This window comes from Sebastes umbrosus, chromosome 6 (assembly GCF_015220745.1).
Source record: "Sebastes umbrosus isolate fSebUmb1 chromosome 6, fSebUmb1.pri, whole genome shotgun sequence".
NCBI classification, from domain to species: domain Eukaryota; kingdom Metazoa; phylum Chordata; class Actinopteri; order Perciformes; family Sebastidae; genus Sebastes; species Sebastes umbrosus.
Window position 1 is genome coordinate 29,365,278 of NC_051274.1, and position 25,468 is coordinate 29,390,745.

General features: G+C 39.2%; 1 protein-coding gene across 4 annotated transcripts in view; it reads left to right on the top strand.

Annotated features, from left to right (window-relative positions):
- The first annotated feature begins 1,019 nt into the window (after positions 1-1,019).
- gripap1 (GRIP1 associated protein 1) overlaps positions 1,020-25,468 on the top strand; it is a 39,978-nt gene continuing 15,529 nt past the window's right edge. Inside the window, exons 1-22 of one of the 4 annotated variants that reach the window (XM_037772658.1) lie at positions 1,020-1,174; positions 6,293-6,359; positions 7,402-7,463; positions 7,649-7,675; positions 8,022-8,129; positions 8,764-8,926; positions 9,403-9,542; positions 9,775-9,814; positions 12,530-12,696; positions 13,509-13,556; positions 14,203-14,234; positions 14,362-14,409; positions 15,065-15,164; positions 15,411-15,488; positions 16,703-16,795; positions 17,123-17,164; positions 18,847-18,981; positions 19,822-19,917; positions 20,257-20,367; positions 20,845-20,946; positions 21,098-21,211; positions 21,366-21,443. In XM_037772658.1, the coding sequence (XP_037628586.1) occupies positions 1,127-1,174; positions 6,293-6,359; positions 7,402-7,463; positions 7,649-7,675; positions 8,022-8,129; positions 8,764-8,926; positions 9,403-9,542; positions 9,775-9,814; positions 12,530-12,696; positions 13,509-13,556; positions 14,203-14,234; positions 14,362-14,409; positions 15,065-15,164; positions 15,411-15,488; positions 16,703-16,795; positions 17,123-17,164; positions 18,847-18,981; positions 19,822-19,917; positions 20,257-20,367; positions 20,845-20,946; positions 21,098-21,211; positions 21,366-21,443 (1,899 nt within the window). In that variant the 5' untranslated portion in view covers positions 1,020-1,126. The remainder of the gene's footprint in view (positions 1,175-6,292; positions 6,360-7,401; positions 7,464-7,648; positions 7,676-8,021; positions 8,130-8,763; positions 8,927-9,402; positions 9,543-9,774; positions 9,815-12,529; positions 12,697-13,508; positions 13,557-14,202; positions 14,235-14,361; positions 14,410-15,064; positions 15,165-15,410; positions 15,489-16,702; positions 16,796-17,122; positions 17,165-18,846; positions 18,982-19,821; positions 19,918-20,256; positions 20,368-20,844; positions 20,947-21,097; positions 21,212-21,365; positions 21,444-25,468) is intronic. The other 3 variants (XM_037772661.1, XM_037772660.1, XM_037772662.1) reach the window with 3 other exon arrangements.

Here is a 25,468-nt window from a genome sequence, read left to right on the forward strand (position 1 = left end):
GTATTTTACAGTGAGGTATTAGTACTTTTACCGTAACACAGTATTTTCACAGTGTGGTATTAGTATTTTTATTGAAACAGAGTATTTACATAGTGTGGTATTAGTACTTTTATTGAAACAGAGTATTTACATAGTGTGGTATTAGTACTTTTACTGTAACAGAGTATTTTACAGTGTGGTATTAGTACTTTTACTGTAACATAGTATTTTACAGTGTGGTATTAGTACTTTTACTGTAACATAGTATTTTACAGTGTGGTATTAGTACTTTTACTGTAACAGAGTATTTTTATTCTGTTGTATTAGTACTTTTACTGTAACAGAGTATTTACATAGTGTGGTATTAGTACTTTTACTGTTACAGAGTATGTTTACAGTGTGGTATTAATACTTTTACTGTAACAGAGTATTTTACAGTGTGGTATTAGTACTTTTACTGTAACATAGTATTTTACAGTGTGGTATTAGTACTTTTACTGTAACAGAGTATTTTTATTCTGTTGTATTAGTACTTTTACTGTAACAGAGTATTTTTATTCTGTTGTATTAGTACTTTTACTGTAACAGAGTATTTTTATTCTGTTGTATTAGTACTTTTACTGTAACAGAGTATTTTTATTCTGTTGTATTAGTACTTTTACTGTAACAGAGTATTTACATAGTGTGGTATTAGTACTTTTACTGTTACAGAGTATGTTTACAATGTGGTATTAGTATTTTTATTGAAACAGAGTATTTACATAGTGTGGTATTAGTACTTTTACTGTTACAGAGTATGTTTACAGTGTGGTATTAATACTTTTACTGTAACATAGTATTTTACAGTGTGGTATTAGTACTTTTACTGTAACAGAGTATGTTTACAATGTGGTATTAGTATTTTTATTGAAACAGAGTATTTACATAGTGTGGTATTAGTACTTTTACTGTAACAGAGTATGTTCACAGTGTGGTATTAGTACTTTTACTGTAACAGAGTATTTTCGCAGTAGTAGTAGATTGTTAGTTCCGGGAAACAGAAACGGTGTCAGAGTGAGAGGTCTGTCCGCCTCCTCTCCTCTCTGCTCTGCTCTCCTCCTCCGCTAGCTCAGTTAGCCTGCTAGCTAGCAGCTCAGCTCAGGTAAACATGGCCATGTCGCAGGCTCTGTCAGAGGAGGAGTTCCATCGGATGCAGGTAAGATACGCGAAAACAATACTGCTGCAGGTGTTTGTCTGAGGTCTGCAGGTAGTTAGCTGTCAGAACAGACACCTGTCAGGCTGCTGCAGCATCACTGACAGGGACGCTAGCTCGCTCATGCTAACCGTTAGCCGTCAGTAGTTAACGGTGTCCGGTGTTCAGCTCGGCTGCTGTCACCGTTAATGATCTAATAATGTCAGGTCAGTCTGAGCGGAGGTATCGATCCGATTGATCATTAACTGATGGACGCATCTTTAATTGACAGCTCAGGACAGGATGCTAGCTCAGTTAGCTCAGTTAGCTCAGTTAGCTTAGCTTAGCTTAGCTTAGCCTCCTCCTCTATCATGTTAGCATCCTCGGGACAGTCACGAGCTAACACACAGACACACACACAGACAGACACACACACAGACACACACACACAGAGGTGTTGTTGTTTATCTGCTCAGCTCAGTGTTGGCTGTCGTTTAATGCAAAGTTATGTGATATAAATATGATAAAAGCACATGCACAGTGTGTACACATGAAGCAGGGGGCAGTGGGAGAAGAAGTACTGTTACTTTACCTTTACTGCAGTAAAAGTACTATTACCACACTGTAAACATACTCCACTACAAGTTAAAGTACTAATACCACACTGTGGAAATACTCTGTAACAGTAAAAGTACTAATACCACACTGTAAACATACTCCACTACAAGTTAAAGTACTAATACCACACTGTGGAAATACTCTGTAACAGTAAAAGTACTAATACCACACTGTAAACATACTCCACTACAAGTTAAAGTACTATTACCACACTGTAAACATACTCCACTACAAGTTAAAGTACTAATACCACACTGTGAAAATACTCTGTAACAGTAAAAGTACTAATACCACACTGTAAACATACTCCACTACAAGTTAAAGTACTAATACCACACTGTGAAAATACTCTGTAACAGTAAAAGTACTAATACCACACTGTAAACATACTCCACTACAAGTTAAAGTACTATTACCACACTGTAAACATACTCCACTACAAGTTAAAGTACTAATACCACACTGTAAACATACTCCACTACAAGTTAAAGTACTATTACCACACTGTAAACATACTCCACTACAAGTTAAAGTACTAATACCACACTGTGGAAATACTCCACTACAAGTTAAAGTACTAATAACACACTGTGAAAATACTCCACTACAAGTTAAAGTACTAATACCACACTGTGGAAATACTCCACTACAAGTTAAAGTACTATTACCACACTGTAAACATACTCCACTACAAGTTAAAGTACTAATACCACACTGTGGAAATACTCCACTACAAGTTAAAGTACTAATACCACACTGTAAACATACTCCACTACAAGTTAAAGTACTAATACCACACTGTGAAAATACTCTGTAACAGTAAAAGTACTAATACCACACTGTAAACATACTCCACTACAAGTTAAAGTACTATTACCACACTGTAAACATACTCCACTACAAGTTAAAGTACTAATACCACACTGTGGAAATACTCCACTACAAGTTAAAGTACTATTACCACACTGTGGAAATACTCCACTACAAGTTAAAGTACTAATACCACACTGTAAACATACTCCACTACAAGTTAAAGTACTAATACCACACTGTGAAAATACTCTGTAACAGTAAAAGTACTAATACCACACTGTAAACATACTCCACTACAAGTTAAAGTACTATTACCACACTGTAAACATACTCCACTACAAGTTAAAGTACTAATACCACACTGTGGAAATACTCCACTACAAGTTAAAGTACTATTACCACACTGTGGAAATACTCCACTACAAGTTAAAGTACTAATACCACACTGTGGAAATACTCCACTACAAGTTAAAGTACTAATACCACACTGTGAAAATACTCCACTACAAGTTAAAGTACTAATACCACACTGTGGAAATACTCCACTACAAGTTAAAGTACTAATACCACACTGTAAACATACTCTGTTTCAGTAAAAGTACTATTACCACACTGTGAAAGTACTCTGTTACAGTAAAACTACTAATATCACACTGTGAAAATACTCTGTTACAAGTTAAAGTAAAAAAAAAAAAAAGAAAGTAACTAAAGCTGTCAGACAAATGTAGTGGAGTTAAAAAGTACAATATTTACCTCTGAGATGTGGTGGAGGAGTAGAAGTACTTTACTCAAGTACATGTAGTCCTACTTACAGGTAAACATGGACCAGAGGACAGCAGAGTCACACCTGACACCTGTTAGCATGCTAACTGCAGACAGTGATGGTGTTTACATACAGAAGGTTTTAGATGCACACTATAGGTAGCTCAACTATATGGTCATTATTGAGACTGTAGGTTGTTCTGCTTTTCATAGTAAAACATGCAAGTAAACGAGTGAAGGTGTCTACTTACATCTGTTGACATCTTTTTGGGTGCTACCACTTAGTTTTTGCACCTTATTGATACTCTTTATTGTTAATTTGTTATAGGGTGAATTAGCCTAATGTGGGACATTTTATGCATTTCAGATTTCTGGAATATATTGTGATATAAAACCAATACATTAAATCCAAACTCTCCAGGATGTGTCTTAATCAAACCAAAAAGAAAAAGAAAATAGAGATATCACACTCATAAAAGAATTGGTAGACATATTAATACTGTTGGTGCCAAGTTGTTTCAGACAAATCTTTATTTCCTAATGTGGGACAGTCATGTCCGAAATGTGGGACACTGAAACGTCTGTTATAAGACTTAAATCAACTTAATTAATGTAGGAAACACTCAAGGCTAAATGTTCCATCCCATGTTCAGTAATTTTACCACTTACAATGTTATTGCTGTTACAAAACCTCAAATTATAGATAATTATAGATGTGGATGTTACACCATCAAACAAACAATAGACTACAATAGCTTTGAAGCATTTAGACATATTAGAAAGACATTAAATAGCCTATAATATCATATCTGTTATGCAAAGAAAGCATAATTAAATGCACAGCTAAAAGTTAATGAATCTGCTGTGAACTGCAAAGTTAAAATGTTAAACTGTTAAAATATTTTCGTATCATTATAGGCTACGGGGAACACATACAACTGTAACAGGCAGAGGGCCTATTTGAAGCCAATACATCAAACCTTGAGGCAAAACATCAAACCTGAACCTGCATAAAACCATTGCCACACACTGCATTATGGGTAATGATTGAATAACCTGTAATGATTGGCATAAAAACAATAACCTGCAGAACCGGCAGCGATGCAGCCACCCTAAGTTATTGAATATAGTTTGCACTTCACCTTAAATATGTAAAATAATGCATTAGAAGACTAAAAGCCTATAAATAACCGTTATTATTGCACAATTCATGCTGTCCCACTTTTTGAAACCATATTTCCTAAAGTGGGACAATGGAAAATTTGATTGAAATAACAAATATAGAGCATATTTACACCATATTATAATATGGTTTGATGAACAAACACATCATAAACATATCCTGATTCAAAACTAGCAGGATTGTTTCGTTATAAGAAATTTATACCCTTAACATTAAGTTTGTCTAAACTAAATGTCATTGACCTTTGGGTGGTCGTCACACAGGGTGCTTCCTGTTTGGAGATTGCTCCACCCAAATCTATGACTGCATGGTTGTGTGGTTTTGATCACACGACATCACAGCTTGTGTTAACCAATAATTTTATTGACTTTTATTTAACTGAGGGAGACCTTCACCCACTGAGCTTATATGCCCCACATTACGGCAACTCAACCTATTCGCCCTCTTTCCTACTTTGTATTGGAACTGCTCCACAACCCTCAGGACCGATAAAGTTTTATCTTATCTTATTTTATCTTATCTTAATTACACAGGGCGAGCACTCACAAGCTTTATTCTTACATTTTTCGCCTGATGCTAAAGGATTTCTGCCTACTGAAGCTTTAACAGAAAATGAGGAAAATGGATTAGGTATAGAGATAAAGACCTAGTACTTTACACTGCATCATTAATTGTAAACTGTATCCTCCTCTTTGCAGTTTTGTTGTTATATTTGTATTTTATTTGTGTATATATAAAGGCAATAAAGGCTAAAGTGACAAAAATAAGAAGACTCGCGCAGAGGTTCTCATTTGTTACCGTGCCGGCAGGAAACAGTGTCATCCTGTAAAAAAGCTGAAGAATTATATAACCTTTTAGCTGATTTTAGACCATTTCTGCAATAACTTGCATAGTCATTTCTGTCAGTAATTACCTTGTAGTTGGTTCAAGGTAAAGAGTGGGAACACCTGGTCCAGTGGATGAGATGTGTCGTACTGATTAAATCTTTGGCCTTGGTTATTGTGAGTTATTGTTCTCTCGTTTAACATGCATTCCCAACATCCAGTTAGGCCAGTTTACAAAGTTGAGGTGCTTCTTTATCTCTGGATAAAACAATTGTGGTGAAAAGTGACATAATGTTCGTTCCCAAAACAACATAGTTTGTTTCTTATCTGTCGTTTGTTTTTCTCTCTGACATGTAGTGAAACACACTGAGCTGTTTGTTCGACTCCGTTCACACCACATTTCCTTGAGCTTTCTTTATGTTTTATTTTGGACAAACGAGTCCAAGTCCAGTTTGTAACATTTAGGGGGATCTATTGGCAGAAATGGATTATAATATTAATAACTATGTTTTCTTTAGTGTATAAACACCTGAAAATAAGAATTGTTGTGTTTTTGTTACTTTAGAATGAGCTGTTTATATCTACATAGGCCCTGTGGGTCCTCTTCACAGAGCCAGCTCCCGTGTTACACCTCCACGTTTCTACAGTAGCCCAGAACGGACAAACCAAACACTGTTAACATTTCTTACTTTACGCACTCTGCTCTTACAACAACTGGCTCTAGAGAGGAGCATTCGCGTTTTCACATCGGCCAATGTAGCAATCCAACACGCTTGGCACACGGGAGATGTCGTAATCTGCAACGTAAACGCTATTACCGCCAGATGCTACACATTGTTCCTATAAATTATAGATGTAGTTTTAAGAGCAGAACAAAAGCAGGATGCATACACATGAGGTGATGATGATATAATATAATGTATATAATGTGTGTGTGTGTAGGCTCAGCTGTTGGAGCTCCGAACTCAAAACTACCAGTTGTCTGATGATCTCAGGAAGAACTCGGCTGGTAAAACAACCTCTCTGAACTTTCTATTGTTTACTGATGATGATGATGATGATGATGATGATGATGTTTTATGTATTATAAATGACTATATCACAGCCTGACATCAGTTTATCTGCTGGTGTCAACAAAGCAGTTTTTAATCTTACTTTAACAAGGTATTCTCTTCGAGATCAAGTTGTTTTATCAAGTGTTTTACGATGGCTTTGGTTCAGTTTTGCTCTAAGTTATAGAAAAATAAAACAACTAGAAGAAATGTGCATCTTAAACAGAAATAAGTATTTAAAATGATGTTGGGTACAAATTACTTTTGAAAACAATTTTATTCACTGAATACAGTGTATTAATCTAAATATACTACATAATGTAGTCTAGAGTGTGACGTGCATACGAGGCAAAATGATGATTGTTTCTATTGTTCTATAATGACCATGAAGTTTGTGTTTTTATTAGAGACCAAACATTACAGTAAGTTAATGTCGTTATATAATCTTGGAAAGCATAAAAGCATAAACCACATATTACCCACACTATACTGCAGTAACAGAATTACAGCGTTTACAGTCCAAAAGGAAAGAAGTTAGTTGCAGTGGTGGAGAGAAGTGGTTACTAACTGTGTCGCAATGAAGTCATGGAGAAATGTTCACATGATGCATTGATTTGAAGGATCTGAAACTTGTGCAAATATGCTGAGTATTATTAGTAGTATTTAATGAGTCACTTTGGCTCTTTGAGTTTTTCACGTTGAAAACTGAGCTGAGCGATTGTAAAATACCGTAAAATACAGATGTGTATATTAAATCATTGAATTTAGTTTGGCCATGTGTTGAATAATGAGAGACGTTCAGTGACGGCGTCAGTTTGTTTTATTCATGAAATAAATAATTGACTCGTGTTTTATATAATTTACGAGTGGAACACCTGACTTGCTGTGAAAACAACCAGCTGCCTACAAAAGACAAGAGTATTTATTAAACTGTTACTGATGAATTATTGAGGAATAATGTGCTCCCAATAGTTTATAATGATGTTTGTTATGTTTCAGAGCTGAACGCCGTCCGTCAGAAGAATGTGGTTCTGGAAAGAGATTTTGTCAAAGCGCAGAAGGTAACGAATACTTTATTATTAGAAATGATGAATATTTTCTGAACAAAAACTGATTTGTTTCACCTGAATTTGGAGGTTTAATGTCAGAATGTTTTATATTCTAATAATAAAGGAAGTTATTTCAGAGAGCAGATTTAACTTTGCTCATATTAATGATTTTTTATTTTTATTTCCCGTCTCTTCAGTCGTTGAATAAGAGCAAGAAAGCTCAGGTGAGTTGGTTGTTAATATAATTTTCTTTTCCGTTAATTTATATTCGTAGAGACGTTTTATCTAGATTATTTTTTAATTTTTCTTTAAACCTGTGAGTCTAGTTTCAGTATTTTTAACATTGTTATATTTATATGATGAATACCTGATCTTTTTTTTTAGTTACTGTAGTTTATTTTTCAAATCTTTTCTTGTTAGTTCTTTTATTTTGGTCCACATGCACACAGACTGCTGCAGCATTAATTTAGTTTTTGTGCAAAAACAATAAGGAAGTTTATTTTTAGAATACAAACTTTAAGTATCTATTATGAACTATTAGTGTACTATTGTTGCTGTGTTTTGATGCAGGAGGTGGAAGCGTTGCTGAGTGAGAATGAGATGCTTCAGGGGAAACTCCACAGTCAGGAGGAAGATTTCAGACTACAGAACAGCACGCTGATGACTGAACTCTCCAAGGTAACGCAGATCATTACTCTTACTAGTGACATACAGAATATATTACTTTCATTTAACTGACACTGTGTCGACACAGGAGACGTAGAGTGAGCAAGACGTTAGCAGCTTCAGTGTCACACAGGATCTGTTCAGGGGCAGTGGAAAGTGTAGGTCACACACGTTTTGGCGGCGCTCAGACCTCAACAATCATTCACTTTAGTTAGGGGAGTTGGCGGTCTGTGTAGATAGCTGGATCGATTAAAATAGAAGCCAAACAGTTCCTTCAGACCACGGTTATTATAGTAAACTAAAACGAAAATAAGCAGTGAAAAATATTGTTAGTAAAGTGAAGCTAAATAAAAACCTTAAAGAAAAAATAACTGACATTATATATATATATATATAAAAATATATATAATCGCACACTTTTGATCTGTTCAAAATGTACCTTAAAGGGAGATTTGTCAAGTATGTAATACTCTTATCAACATGGGAGTGGACAAATATGCTGCTTTATGCAAATATATGTTTATATTTATTATTGGAAATCAATTAACACAAAACAATGACAAATATTGTCCATAAACCCTCACAGCTACTGCATTTAGCATAAAAAATATGCTCAAATGTGAATACCATTACTGTTTGTTTCCAGCTGTGTACGCAGATCGAGCAGCTGGAGCAGGAGAACCAGGGTCTGAAGGAAGGAGGAGCAGCATCTGCATCCAGCCCTCCACCCAATCCCACCTCCAGTCCTGTAGATGGAGAGCTGCTCCGCCTCCAGGCCGAAAACTCCACCCTCCAGAAGAAAATGAAAGGTGTGTTGTTATCGCTGCTACGTGGGCAGGTGAACTCACCTCGGATGAACAGCAGGGGACAGATGTGATGATGAGTCTCAGACAGCAGCAGCTTGAGGAAAGTCAGGAAACATTTATCTTTAAGCTCTTCTCTTGAGTCTCAAAGCTCTTCAGGATTAATAAAAATAAACAAAACCAGTCGAAACAGGTCTTAAAGGTGTTCTTAAATGTGAGGATTCAGTGATTTTCTTTGTCAGAGTAACAACATGATAGTTAACTTAATAAATAGGTAATATAGAAATAATAGTCTAATAAATAAATGTATAGATAATTAAATTGATAAATATATAGATAAATAAATAAATAAATAATGAAATAGATCAATAAATAAATAGATAATTAAATAGACAAATAAAAAAAATAGATGAATACATATTTAAATAAATAAATAAATAAATAGATAGATAGATAAAGTGATGGTGTGATTTCTCCTGCAGCCCTCCAGGAGCGCTACGACAAGAGCAACCAGAGCGCCACCACAGAGATCGACGGGTCGGCCGGCGCCAACGGAGTCTCTGATGTCACAGGGAGAGGGGATGAGCCGGCAGCAGAAGGAACCAATGAGAGACTGGAACAGGTGATTGACAGACAGTGTCTCTTAAAGGAATATTCAAGGTTTTGAAGGTTTTTTTACAACCCGATCTTATTTTTTGGCATCAATCATTCCTATTTTTTATTCCTAAAAAAAAACATAATCTAATCCTTTACATATTTATTATGTTAAGGGGACTCTCCGTTATTAACACCCAGAATCGATCATTTCTATAAACTGTGTGTATTTTAAACGTGTTTTCTCTCCCTGTTTGCAGACGGAGGCTCAGCTGGAACACACAGAGAAACAGCTACATGGTGAGTTTACAGTTATTATTATTATTATTAGACACAAACATGAACTCCTGTCCTCTCATGTGATCTATAATAAGTCTTTGGTCTGATGAAAATAAACGTAGATTTATTAAACTCTTGAAAATAAAAAAGTCAGAGAATAAAAAAATGCCTTTATTTGCTTTAAAATAGTGTTTTGAGTTCTGTTGATTTAACCAGTAATCATGAAACACTTCACAGTTGGTAGTCAACTCTGAGACCAGTGAAGCATTTGAATTTCACAAAATTCAGGAGATCTCTTCTATGAGGTCACAGTGAGATGATTTCTCTAGACAAACACTGACTTTAAAGGAACACACTGAGGGACGAATTCACAAAAGGACCTGCTCAAATAAAACAAAAAGAAACCGTGTAAATCTCAATACACCCCTAACTGAGCTGTGTCTCAGCGTCATACAAACTCATTTCATCATACAATGTGAGTGACTAAGACAAAGAACATGTCTGTAGGTGTGCGTTTGAAAACACCAACAGCGCTGACAGACTGGATATTAAATCCCATATCGGGTTTCTCTCTCACATTTATTAAATTCCTTTCTGAAGTTCTGAGGAATGCCTCTGAACCTCGTCTGTCAGGATCCGGAGTTCACATCTCTTTTTCTCTCTCTCCATTGTTCTGCCTACAAAGACAACATTTATACTTTACTACATAGATAACTGAAGTCAGACGCAAAACGAGACTCAGGCCAAACCGCGTATACATCTGGACCGTGTTCGGTCAGTCTGTGAATTTGTGGCTAAACTGTTACACAAATAGTCAGTGGTCATTTCTATATTGTTAAATCCAGCAGTACATGTCCACCAGGTCCGGCAAGGACACTAGGGGGTTGCGCTGCTCCACTCAAAAGAACATACTGTATGTTGTTCGTTCCATTGCAACATCAGCGCCCAGCAGCAGAGCTACCCTTCCGCCATTTTGGACTGAAAGCGACTACCGGACGCCAGTAAAATGTTCTTGCTTCCATACTCTTTGACTCAACTGGCGCTGGACGGGCTCATTTACATAATGGACTGTTCCCGTCTTTTCATTTTGAAAGACCAACGACCAATGAGGAAACTCCAACACTCGGCCAACCAATCGTGTAACTTCATCACTCAGTGACAGACTTTTGTTTTTGTAGGGTTGGCCCTCTGCCGTCCAGCCAAAAAGTGCAAATTGCATTCAACTGCAAGACTTGGGCGTATTTGCACTGTAATATCATTAGTGTAACATCTTTAGTGAATCGGATCTTGAGACGGGGGCAGATGGCGGATGCAAGTGATGAGTTTCATGGAGTTATCAGCGGCCGCAATCCATTCTTGGTGAATTCACCCCTCAGTGTGTTTTCAGCATCGTTTAAATCATTCATATAAAAATCAATATCTAAATCATACTGATAATTATCCCAGCTGTTGTTTGGTTAAGAGAGAAATCTCGTTGAACTTAAAGGTTCAGTCTGGTGTTATTCTAATAATGATAATAATGATAAAAACATGTGAAACCATCAGTGTGGCCCTTTTTAAATTCTAGTCTTTTACCAGCAGTAAATCTGTCAAAGTCACAGTACAAGTCCACCTCTCACTGTTTTTATGGCATGTTTTGTTGCTGCTGGCTTTTATTTGAGAATGAACGGTGGAGTCGCAGCCTGGCTTTATTAAAGCGTCGAGCAGCTAGCTGGCTCAGGGCAGACACACACTACAAGCTGACCGAGTGAACAACAACTCACTGAAAGGTTAATGAGAAACCCTGGCCCCCAGGCATTTTCTGGCAAAGCTGCAAAGCCAAAACAAATTTATAGCCCGTTAATTTGATTACTTTTCCAGCTGTTACCCAAATACAACTGCAGTGTTGTACTTGATAGATGAAGGAGGTCATGAATGTGTTAACTGGCATGTGTTCGGGTCAAATGGGAGGGTTGAGCTGCAGCTGTATGACCGACAGAGTTGGTGGTTTGAATGATCAAAATCTCATTAAATTAGGGTTGTCGAAATTAAAATGTCACAGCACACCAGATTTCTAGAAGTAAATGACATATTTCTGCATAGTACTGTTTGACTGAAATCTGTGTGAAGCACCAAACATTACTGTTCTGTAAGTACTGTTTAGTGCTGAAAGCTCAGATTCATAAACTTCTTCTTTGATCAGATTTAGATGTATATTGTGCCAGTTTTAGACTGTTTTATTAGACAATGTTCATGAACGACTGAAGATTATCCTGGCAAATCCTTTTTGTTCATCTGATCTTAAAAAGAAAAAACTACAGTATTTAGATCAGACTTAGAAAATGGATCACTAGAATTTGTTTTCCTCACTTGCCTCTCAGGGTTTCAAAGTTTTGTGAAGCAAATGATGTCTTAATTTAGTGTTTGATTATGACTTTAACATCACACATCCATGTTTGTTTGGTTCCATGTTGATATAAAGGGTGTTCATCATGGTAACTTACAAATGAAGTGAATTTACGGACATTTTCAGGCGTCTCGCTGCGGTTGTTTGTTGTAATATTTGATCGAAAAAGCTGCAGAGTTCAGATGAACGCGCCGTCAGTGAACGTGTCTCAGTTGATGTTTGACTTTGCTGCTCAGCCAGATTTAAAAACTAAAAAAAGATTTAGTGAAACTCCTCCAGAGGAAGTGTAGCGTGTAGTGTGTGTCTGGCCTAACAGACTGCCCCCCTGCTGTGTGCGGCGCCCCCTTTAGGCCTGTCAGAGAAGAGCGTAGAGAAGATTGTAGCTAAGCAGGCAGCGCTAGGCTGGTCGGCTGCTCTCTGTCCAATAACTCACTGCTTTGGACCAGAGCTGGAGATGGCACTGAACACCGAGCAGGAGGAGAAGAGGCTGCTGAGGGAGCAGGTCCACAACCTGGAGGTACTCACACACACACACACACACACACACACACACACACACACAGTGACACTAGGGCTGTCAGGAATATCATATTTTGGGCGTCGAAACTTCGGTGGGAAATATTTCGAAGGTCTCTTATTTAATAGGCTATTTTGGGATTTATACTTTATTACATACTTAAATTAAAAACAAAACCAGAAACATTTGAATACTGATTTGGAGGTCGATTATACTACATGTGGCATATTAAAAACACCATATGAACACAACTTTTAAAACTTGATTTTCATTGGAGGGGGGGGGGGCTTTAAGATTGTTTTTGAATATGTGGTGGATTCATCAGAATAATGCAGACATGAAGATTATCTCCTTTGAGTCAGCGTCCATGGTCGTCATCCAACGATGACAACAAACAGTGTGATCTTTAGTGGAGTTTAAAACGTTTGGAAGATAAACTTTAGAGTGTAAATGTAATATTTGTTGCAGCCAACATCGGTTTGTCTGAAGATAAAGTGAAGCTTTGTGTTTTTATGGACAGTTTAACGTTGTGCAACAGAGCTGCTTTACATGTGCAGCATCTCACCACACTGCCATAAACATTAATAGATATATATATAAACGTTAAATGACCCACAATCAGACGCCGAGTAGCACGTTGCTGCAAACTGAGCTTACTGCATCGTCCCGTTTGTGTCAAATTTGGACTCCCAAAAAACACAAGTTCAAACTCGGTGTACTGAGAAAGGCCTGAAATAAACCTTTTAGCTTAACATCAGATGTAAATGTGTATAAACTGTTGACTCAAACATGTGTCTCCTGTCTGTCTTCAGGCGTCCAAACAGGCTGAAATCACCAAACTGCAGGAAGAGATAACAAAGGTAAATGTTACCAGACAACATGAAGCCTCACATCATATATTTCTGTTATACGATTTATTGACTTATTGAGCTGCTGAAATTATTTTATTTTGAAAAAAAAACCTTGCTCATACTTCTTAAGAAGCATTAACAACACATACCATAAAAAGCCCAGTGAGTCTATAGAGAGCTGTAGGGATGACGTCCTGATTCCCTTGACAAAAAGCCAATGGGATTTTCCATACTTCACCAGAAGTAAAACCCAAATGTTAGGCTAAAAATGAACTACACCACGATGGCATGACGTCACGTAAGCCACATGTTAGTGACCGCCTTTTTTAAGAAAAGGCTTCAAAATGATCAAGTGGGATATTTACTGACGTATTTTGTATCGTAGAATAAAACATTAAAATCTCTTCGGCTTGTGTTAACCAAGGACCTTATTTCAGGCATCTAACTAAAAACCCATTGACTTCCAGACGAGGGAACAGGAAGTGAAGAAATGCTGACTCATTTCTGGGTTTTAGGACTCATTCCTGGAGCTCTCTATATTGACTGTTTATCAGAATGTCAGAGATTTCTTTTAAGGAAGATTAGATCCAACTTTTAATTCTGATTTCCTGTCTGTCTGTCTGTCTGTCTGTCTGTCTGTCTGTCTGTCCTCCAGCTGTCTGACAAGTTAAAGAAGAAACAGGAGAGGTGAGACACTATAACGTTTATTGATAATCAACCTGCTTTTGTTATGAACATAAACTGTATATAAGAAGTGGACGTAGTCACCGTGACGTCATCAACCATTGAAGAAGTTTGTGTTTCTGTTTTGTAGTTTTCAGCGTCTGCAGGGAGAGAAGGAGGCTCTGTACAACGACAGCAGGTCAGATACTACTACTAGTACTACTACTACTGTTACCACTGTTGCTACTACTGTTTTTTACAATGACAGCGGGTCAGATACTACTACTACCGTTAATACTACTACTGCTACTGTTACTGTACAATGACAGCAGGTCAGATACTACTACTACTACAACTGTTACTAATACTACTACTACAACTGTTACTAATACTACTGTTACTGTACAACGACAGAAGGTCAGATAATACTACTACTACTACTGTTAATACTACTACTGCTACTGTTATTAATACTACTATTACTGTTGATAATACTACTGTTACTGTACTACTACAGCTACTGTTACTAACTACTACTGTTAATACAACTACTACTACTGTCACTGTAACTAGTACTACTACTACTTATGCTACTACCACTACTGATACTACCATTGTTACTTGTACGGCTGCTGCTACTCCTACTGCTGTTACTACTACAGTACACTACTAATGCTACTACTACTACTGGTACTACAGCTAATACCACTACTACTACTGCCTCTAGTGCTCCTTACAGCTACTGTTACCTACTATGTGTACTATTACCACAGTATTGACAGCCCGTGGCTCTTGCTGTGTGTTGTGTACATCAGATGTTGACATGTTGTTGTTTAATGTTTGTGTGTCTGCAGGACAAAGATCGATGAGATCAACCAGAGGAAAGAAGAGGAGCTGAAGGCCACCAACATCCGCATCCAGAAACTACAGTCAGACGTCATGGCAGCCAATCAGGTCAGACCTCAGTGACACACAGCCAAGAAGTACTCTGATCCTTTACTGCAGTAAAAGTAACAATACCACAGTGTAGAAATAAATACTCTGTTGCAAGTAAAAGTGCTGCATTCAAACTCTTACTTACGTTATCAGATAATTGTTGTGTAGAGTAGAATTGTAAAGTAGCATGAAATGGAAATATGCAATTAAAGTACAAGTACGTCAGAATAGTGTGGCTGACCTCTGTTTGTGTGTTGGTTTTAGATGACGGCTGAGATGAGAGAGCAGCTGCAGAGCAAAGAGAAAGAACATGAACTGGCCCTGCACGCCCTGAAAGACCAGGTAACACACACACACACACACACACACACACACACGCTTAAGTCGATTTTGGGGGTGCATATTTGAACACACACACACATACACTCGATCAGGAAACAGGAAGTGTGAGTTAAAAGAAGTAGTGATAGTTTGAAGGGTGGCAGGTAACATCTGACCTAAATGGAAGTAACTGACTGTCTGATGTTCCCACAGAAAAATTGTTGACAGCGGCGGATAAAATCGTCAGGCCATCCGCCATTTTTCCAATTTCTTGGCATCTCATGCCTCCGTGTCTATCGATTCCTCTTCAATGCTTTCCCACAGTTCCGCATGCACAATGACGCATACGCACGCTGTGTCATGTTTCACTTTGTTTGAGACTGGAGCCACGGTGGAGAGAGAAAAAAAAAAAAGCGGTCAAAAGCATGACGCTACCAAACCATTCAGGTTCAGAACTGTTCAGATAGTTTGTTTCCTTTCCGAGCTTTAGAAATAAAACCAGCCCAGACTTTGCCACTCAGTCCAACTTGTCATTTTCATCAAACCAAAATAATTCTGATTTTTTTTGTTCTCAATTCTTACTCTGCAAAACCAAGCAGAAATACCAAGTTTTTTGGGAGTGTCCTCCTCACACATTTGCAACCAATAAAGCTACTATTATTGGCTCCATACTGATCAATATTGGGAAACAAGTGTGAAGTAAAACCTGTTTTTCATTCACACTCAATTAAATGTATATTTCCAAAACAAGACAGAGGGCTGAGGAGGGAGGGAGGGAGGGAGAAGATGAGGAAACAAGGTAAGGGTTGAAGGGAGGAATGAGACTTCTGCTCTGTTCTTTCACTTTTCTGTGAAGATGTTTCCCTGCCAAAGTGATTCAGTCATGAGACATTGATTCATATTCACCAGGAACAAAGTAAAATGAATGACTTGAACGGAGGAACAGAACTTTAACATGTTTTCCAGTATCACTCTGGCAGTGGAATAACCTGGTGTTCTTCTACCTGCTGCTCTCTCCGTGTGTCTGACTTTCTTCTTCTCTTCTCCTCCTCCTCTGTTCTTTCTTCTTCGTGTCTGTTTTTGTTCTTTTGGTTTATGTATTTCCTGTCCTTCCTTTGTTTTTCTTGCTTACTTAATTGGTACTTTTTTTTCCGGTTCTCTTTGCTGGTTTCTTTTGGGTTCTTTGTTTCCTGTTCGCTCCGCTGCCCCCTGCCTGTGGTGCGTCGGTACTGCAGGTAGCCAGTCAGAGTGCAGTCAGTCAGGAGCAGGTGGACAACATCCTGCAGGAGAACGATGCTCTGAGGACAAACCTAGCTGCTCTAGAACAGGTAATAAACCTAGAGAACATTCCATAGAACCGTAACGCCACTTCATCTCTGAGAACTAACCTTGCTGGTCTAGAACAGGTAATAAACCTGGAGAACATTCCATAGAACCGTAACACCACATCATCTCTTGAGTACTAACCTAGCTGCTCTAGAACAGGTAATAAACCTGGAGAACATCATCTAGAAGTTTAACCCTAATACAGTGTTCTATGGACTAACCCTGCCACCGTAAACTGGCCCCAGGTCTTTACTACACTATAGATGTGATCCTGAACAGAACTATCTAGAACACCTTACTCAGTATGGACCTGTACCTCCGTCTTACAGGAGAGCAGTGCTCTGAGGACTAATCTGTGTGCTCTTGAACAGGTAATTATATCTCAGACTATCTAGAACGCTTTTCTGTAGGTGCCCATGACTTTGCATAGAACATTATATTAATACAAAGCTAGGCACTTTACAAGATTAACAACTGTAAAACTGGCTTGGCACGCTAACTTCGGCTGCTCCTTATACTAGTAACAGAATATTTAAAGTTTGTGATCAGGACTGGGTTGCACCAGCTCTTTGTAAGTCCTCAATAATTAGTTTCATACTAGAGATTTACTAAATCGGGTTGCACCAGTAAAACTCAAGAACTGAAGTAATGTGTAAATCGGGTTGGCAGGAAACATCTCTAGCTCTAGATAGATTGTATAGATGAACGATACAACGAGGCAGTTTGCTCAGGGCTGCTACAGCAGAAGGGACAAAGCTCTATTTTAAAGTTGTGTATCTTTGACCAGATGGCACTAATGTGAAGTGTGGGTTGAGGCGGTGATCAGTGTCATTTACTATTAGTAGTGCTAGAAAGTGTGACGGCTCTGTCGCTCATGTCTGAGACATTAGAAGTGCAAAAGGTTTACATTATGTAAGTGAAGGAATTTGTTTTGTCTGTCTGTAGTAAGCTCTAAAAAAGTTAGTAGTATTCATCAGAGATTTTCTTGGCCGATACAGTTTTTTTTTGCCGTTTTTCTTTTTAAAAACAATAATTGACAGCACACAAAAACATTTTTGTAACTTTTATTCAATGAAAAATGTAATTGTATATGTTCAAACATATCAGAGAAGAAGTGCATGCAACGTAAAACCATCCTGTGGCACACCAGCGTGAATTCGACTGACAAAAAAAATCAGATATACTGTATGAGACTGATCGGCCAGTCACCGGTCATGGCCGATCAGCTGACAAACGACCGGTTTTGACTACAGACTGTAAATAACAAGTGGATGTAGTCACTGTGACGTCACCCATTGGTGTGTGGACTACGGTTTTGAAGCCTCGAGTTCAGCCTTTTGGCCGCCGAGAGGGTGGAGCTGAGTACAACCGAACGCTGAATAAGACATTTTTAGGCGACCAGAATGTTACAATTAACTTTGATGAACTGAAAACACACTGTGAAAGTTGTAAGAAGCAAACACAGACAACTCCCAGACCGGACAACATCCTGGTAGCAACCTGTCAATCACAAGGTAGCCCCGCCCTAAAGGCTCAACGTCTGATAGGTGTGAACGCAGCCTTTCACCTGGTTGTAAATATTTAGTAACAACTAAACTTTACCTAAGAACTAGTTTTTAAGATGTTTTAATTTAGTGATGCCTAAAACTAAGCTAACTTTGATCTCACGAACAGCTGCTGCAGCCGATTCTAGTCCCTTAACAGTAACCCTAACATCTGAAGAACTCTCTAAAACTCACATGAAACCTTAACTATAACCATGTGTATGTTCTCTGAGTCATTCATCTCCATCTCATCTGCTTCACTGAAAACTCTGACTATGATATAGAACTCTATATTGTCGATATATGAGATTCTAATCCATCAGATATAATCTGCTGTCATCTATTGTTGTCTTCATTCACTTCCTGTTTTCTACTGTCTTCTACCGTCTCCTGCTGTGACTCACCGTTGCCTTACTCTTTAATCCCCTCCATCACCAGACTGGGCACTAATGGGTAGTCATTTAAAAAAAAGAATCACAGGATAAATGAAGTGTACTTGACGTGTGCAGATCCAGACGGTGAAGACGCAGGAGATGAATCTGTTGCGTGAGCAGCAGGAGGCGCTGACGTCCGAGCTGCAGCAGAGACGAGTTGAACAGGAGAGTATGTTGGCTCAGAGAGACGACCTGGACTCCCAGCTGCAGGTAACGCACACACAGATATTTTCCAAAGTAAAAGTCCGTAGAAGTGTATGATTTAACTTTTTCCCATGGTCTAGCAAAAAAATAGCAATAAATCGTAATATGGAATCACAATACTTAAAAATCGCAATACACATTGAATCGGCACCCAAGGATCGTGATGGTATCGAATCAGGAGATAGGTGCATCATCCCAGCACTAGTGCGTAGGATTGTTTCAGACTCTGTGATCCAAACAATCCAAAAGTCAAAATTTATTGAAAAAGATAGATGAAATCATTTTCAAAATTCACAACATGATTTTATCCAACAAAATATTCAGCGATCAGTCCATATTTGTTGGCGTTTAGTCTTTCAAAAACATTTTCACAGAGGTCAAAAAACTGTCTGCTCTCCCACTCGCTGCACACAGAGGTACCCGTTACCTGTAGTAACGGGCGGTTTAGCAGCTTTTTTTATTTATATAACCCACAGTATTAAAAAATCATATTTTTCCATTTTTTATAGGGTGATGACGTCATAAAGTATGACGCCAGACATTCAAATCTTCATTCAAAAACCTCCATAGAAGCTTTGTATGTAAAATAAAACATTTGGTGCAGCTCTATAAATGTCCGTCCCTATTTCTTGGACAGAACATCACACATGTAAATACCAATTCACTGTCCAAAAAGGAATATCATGTTGTTTCATTCACTAAATATGTGTTTCCTCCATTTTTTTTTTTCCTCACATTTTTCCTTGTGTCTCTTAGTTGTGTCCACAGTGAGCGGGACAAAGACGCGAGGAAACGTGGAGGCGTTTACGGGTCTTTATTTCTATTTCTCTGTTGTCTTTCCTTCAGGAGTCGAGTTTCGCCAACAGGAAGTTGTTGGAGCAGTTAACAGAAGAAGGACAAGAGAAGGAGAAACTGCTGAGAGATCTGGACGAGGCCAAGAAGGTACACACACACACACACACACACACACACATACACACACACACACGCACGCATGCACGCACAAACACACACTTTGAATACACACTTGTTTGTGTGATGTACAAGAAGACTCATTAAGCCATTAAGCTTCTAAATGCACTAATGATCATCACAAACATAACGAGGGTGTGTGTGTGTGTGTGTGTGTGTGTGTGTGTGTGTGTGTGTGTGTGTGTGTGTGTGTGTGTGTGTGTGTGTGTGTGTGTGTGTGTGTGTGTGTGTGTGTGTGTGTGTGTGTGTGTGTGTGTGTGTGTGTGTGTGTGTGTGTGTGGTGTGTGTGGTGTTTGTGTGTGTGAGCAGACAGCAGAGAAGAGGAAGGCCATGTTGGATGACATGGCAATGCAGCTGAACCAGGAGAAGTCCGACCACAAGGAGGCGCTGTCGGACCTCAAACTGCAGCACGAGAAGGAGGTGAGACGGGCGGACTGACTGCACTCTGTCATCCATCTGTCTGTTGGATTCTTTAATATTTGTTCCTCTTTTCCTCTTTCTCTACTTGAGTTTTTGTTTTCTGTCATTTTATCAATGTATTTTCTTATTTTAATTATCGCTGATTCATTTCTGTGTTTCTTTCTTTGTGTCTCTTCTCAGGTTTTAAATATGTGTAGAAATATAAAACGGAATCTGGTTTTGTGAATTAAGTCTAAGAATGATTTAACTGTTCAGTTTTTGTTGCATCTCTCCTCCTTATTTCCTCTCCTTATTTCCTCTCCTTGTTTCTTCTTGTTTCCTCTCCTCCCCTCTCCTCTCCTATCATTGTTTCCTCTACTTGTCTCCTCTCCTTGAGTCATCTAACCTCTCTCTTCTCCCCTCCTTGTCTCCTCTCCTCACCTTGTTTCTTCCTCCCCTCTCATCTCCTCCCCTTGTTTCCTCTCCTCTCCTCCTCAGGTCCTCGGGGTGAGGGCTCGATATGAGAAGGAGCTGCGAGGCCTCCATGAAGACAAGAATCGCTCTGAGGAGGAGATCCGACAACAGCTCAGAGACGAGAAGGTAATCAGGAGGCAGAAGTGTCTCTCATAATGTCATCAGGGCAGAACAGCAGCTGCTCATGTTTCATCTTGTACTGTCCATATACTGTATGATTATTTATATTATATTATTTGATTATATATTATATATATCTATCTGTGTGTGTTTTGAGGCTCGGACGAAGTCGCTGGAGGGTCTCCAGCAGCGGGTGGAGGAGCTGCAGGCTCAGGTTCAGTCCATGGAGGGAACCAAAGGATGGTTTGAGAGACGCCTGAAGGAGTCCGAGGTCAGTCTCACTCTGAACTAGTTAGCTGCTGAACTAGCTTAGTTATGAGTAGGGGTGGGGGAAAAAAATCGATTCATCTATATAGGTAGCTCGGAGTGTGATGATAAATCTGTTATTAATTAATTTATTGATTATTTATTTGTTGTCCCTGCAGGAGAACATGGAGAAGAACTCTCTGGAACATCAGGACGATATCAAGCGGCTGCAGAAAGAACACACACTTCAGCTGGAGGTACACACACACACGCACACACGCACACACACACACACACACACACACACACACACACACACACACACACACGCATTCTTATACATGCAGTCGGTCCGTGCGTGTGTGTTGAATCCGGTCCAGCTCTAATTGAATGTGTGTTTCTAATTAAAGCGTAGTGGTCTCCATGGTAACGCAGACAGGTTAACGCGTGTTAACAACAGATCAGTGTGGAGGAGGTGGTTTCCACTGGTTTCCTCTTCCTTCCTTGTCTCATCTCTGTATTTCCTCTCCTTGTGTCCCCTCTCCTCTCCTTATTTCCTCTTCTTGTCTCCTCTCCTTGCATTCTCTCTCATCTCCTTGTTCCCACTGGTTTCCTTTCCCCTCCTTGTCTCCTCTTCTTGTCTCCTCTGCTCGTGTCTTCTCTCCTCTCCTTGTTTCCCCCATCCCTCCTTGTCTCCTCTCCTCACAATGTGTCCTCTTCTTCTCTCCTCTCCTCATGTCCTCTCTCCCCTCCTTGTCATCACTCCTGGCCTTGTTTCCTCTTCTTGTCTCCTCACCTCATGTTCTCTCTCCTCTCTTTGTTTCCTCTTCTTGTCTCCTCTCCTCATGTCCTTTCTCCTCTCCTTGTTTCCTTTTTTTGTCTCCTCTCCTCATACCCTCTCTCCTCTCTTTGTCTCCTTTTCTTGTCTCCTCTCCTCATGTCCTCTCTCCCCTCTTTGTTACCTCTTGTCTCCCTTCCTTGCTTTGGTCCGGTCCAGCTCTAATTGAATGTGTGTTTCTAATTAAAGCGTAGTGGTCTCCATGGTAACGCAGACAGGTTAACGCGTGTTAACAGCAGATCAGCGTGGAGGAGGCTCATGTGAACGCTGACAGTCTGTTACAGAGACACAATCTGTCAGCATGTTGGTGAAAAACACACTGAGGGGCGAAGTCACTAAAGGACGGCGCTGCGTTTGCAGCCCCTAAAACCTGCACAAATAAGACACAAAGAAACCGTGTAATTCTCAAAGCACCCCTCACTGTGCTGCCAAACAAACACGTCTCAGTGCTCCTGTGATATTTGCACGTATTTAAATGAGGTAAATTAGACATTTGGTGCTAAATCGACCTCTTTCTATGCAAATGAGCCTCATTGCAAAAAATAGTCCAGTTCAAAAAGATCAGCGCCGATAGCCACGCACAGCTACACTAAGATTATTAGCATCTTCAGAGAGCTGGTGGGAACTGAAGCACATTTATAAATAAGAGGTGTCACACTCTCTATTGGTCATCTTCTTTTACAGTCTGTAGGTGTGAAAACAACAACAGACTGGATGTTAAATCCCATATCGGATTTCTCTCTGTCACGTTTAAACTAGGGCTTTCAAAGTAAACACAATAATAACCTAAATTCGTTTTAATGCCACTAATTTCTTTAACACATTAACGCAACTTGGGCTCAGTTTTAAAGCTAGAGTGGTGATACTGGTATCATATGAAACTAGAAAACTTAAGGAATCTATTGGTACCAACCATGTCATACTAGCTTGTCGTGAAGGAGGGTAAATAACGCTCCACACTTGCACTACATTTGTATTTTGAAAAGATAAAAAATGTGCGATTAAATATTTTAATCGATTGACAGCCCTACTTTTTTTCATGAAAAAAGGACAAAATTGCCAAAGCATCAAGTAATAATGAGAATATAAAGACAAAGGCACATTCAGCGCTAATGCCGACGGTAACTGGCAATCGATATCCGTGGCATGTCCCTCCCCGGCTTACTGTCTTTACAGGTAAACATCAGAGAGCACTCTGCTAGCCGTTTCATGGTCTGAGCAATTCTTCCACCACTGTAATAGACGAATATAATGAAATGCTTTGTTGCAGTCCTGCAGTTGGTCTCTGTTAATACGTCCATGAGTTGTCGCCTGCAGGTTTTCAGTTCAGTGAATAAAACTGATCCACTAAGATAGAAAATGTCCAAATGTAGCTTTGATCAACTTGGAAAGGAAAAGAAGAGTTCGTCTTCACACTGAAGTTTACAGAAACAGCTGGTCTACATATACAGACAAGAAAGCACACAATTATGAGATCACACGATACAACACGAAACCCATTATCCCCAAACAATGAACTCTGCACATAAAAAACACAGCACTTACCTTCGTTATCGTTCGAGTCTGATAACGAACCAATGAAGCACAACCCGCCGTGCATCATGGGATATGTCAGCGTGGATGTAACAAGTACTTCGAGCCAATCAGATAACCCGGCTGACTTTGTGTTCCTCTGAGGAAACGGTTTCTCCCTGAAGGCCTCCAGAGACCGACTGTCACTGATTACTGTGAGTGTTATCTGTTGGATAACAGCCCGAGAGCACGACGAGGACTCTTAATAGGAAAAGTTAATTAATGATGGAGGAGGTCTAATTAGCGGGCAGGTCGGGTGTTCTGGGTTTGAGTTTCAGTCGTCACAAGTTGTTTCCTGTCTGACTGACTTCAAGGAGCGTTAAAAATCACCAGTTTGTTCTGATCTCTTCACTTCCGTCACGTCCAGCAGACACCTGATTATCATTGAAAGGGTTTATAGCTCATACATATTCATGTTATTGTGTAAAAAATGTATCTACACCTTAAAGATTCTTGGACTGTTGGACAATAGAAGACAATAGACTGGGGGTTTCTGCATGTTTTGATCCATGAGCTATTATTTAGATATAGTGTATATACTGAATTATATTTTATGTCTCTCACTCACTGAAAGTCCTTTCAGACACAACACAACAACAGCACCACTGCGCTCTGAAACACATTATTTCTAACGGCTTGCACCGCGCCACGATGACTTTTTGCCACATTGAGCTACGCCCAACTTTGGGCGCTGCACGATGTGATTTGTGACGAGCGCAACTCAAACTGCGTTGTGTCACGAGCATCTCTTCCCCCAGTAAACAACATTTGGTGTAGTTCTATTGCCGTCCGGGTAGAAACAGACGAGCTCATGCACGCTGTACAGCGGCAGGAACAGGTTGAGATAACGAAAAGGAAAAAAGAGTGAAAATTTGCCATAAATCTGTAGAAATACGGGAAACTTGTGACCCTGGGAGGAAAAGAGTCTCTCGGGAAAATCAGGAGGGTTGTACGCAGTTTGGTTCCGTTAAAACGATCTCAGGTCTGTTTGTCCGGTTAGTACGGTTCATTTGGACTAGTGTGAAAGCTGTCACACCATAACCAACCACAGGATTTTATGATAGCAGATATGTAATTTTAGCATGATTTTAAAGGCTATATTACTAATGAATCCTTCTGCTGATCGTGAAATCTGTTCATCATTATTATTATTATTACAGCAGTGTCACATCTTGAATCCTTAAATTTCACCAAACAAGTCCTTGACTGTCATTGAAAAGTCATTGAATGTGATGTGGGAACCTTGAAACTCATTTTCAGCATCTACGCGCTACTTTTTAGATTTTCTTGCTTTTTTTCTGTCAGCTTTTCTTTTTTTTTTGTTTGCTGGCTGTATTTCAGTATAAATAAATATAAACGCCTCAGAAATTAACGCACAAGCTCATTCTGCCTGATAAGCTGTGTTTGTGTGTATGTTAAAGTTAAGATATGTGTGTGTTACATTACCGGGAATCAGCCGACTCGGTTGTTTTCCTGGAGAATTACCTGTTTTTTTCCTCCGTCAGGTGGGCGGCTGCAGCCTGTGGGTGTTTTTAATGTAGATTTTAGTCAAATTAATTAGCCGCAGAAGATTAGAGGAGAATTAAATGTAGTTGTCTAAATTAATCCCTCAGTCAGCTGGATTAAGAGTGAGGGGGCATCACTGGAGGTGGAGACGTCGTGGCTGTTTAAATGTTTTCTTTCACCAGGAGAGGAGGAAGAGGAAGAGAGGAAGATGAAAAGTTTCTAAAAAGGGTCGACGTTTTTGTCTTTTCTTAAAGGGCAGACTCTCGTTATAACTATTCTGACTCAGAGTTGAAGTGAGTCCGAGTGAGCTGGTGTCATGCTGTACAGTGTGTGATGGTTCTGATGGTTTACCCTCTGGTCCAGTCG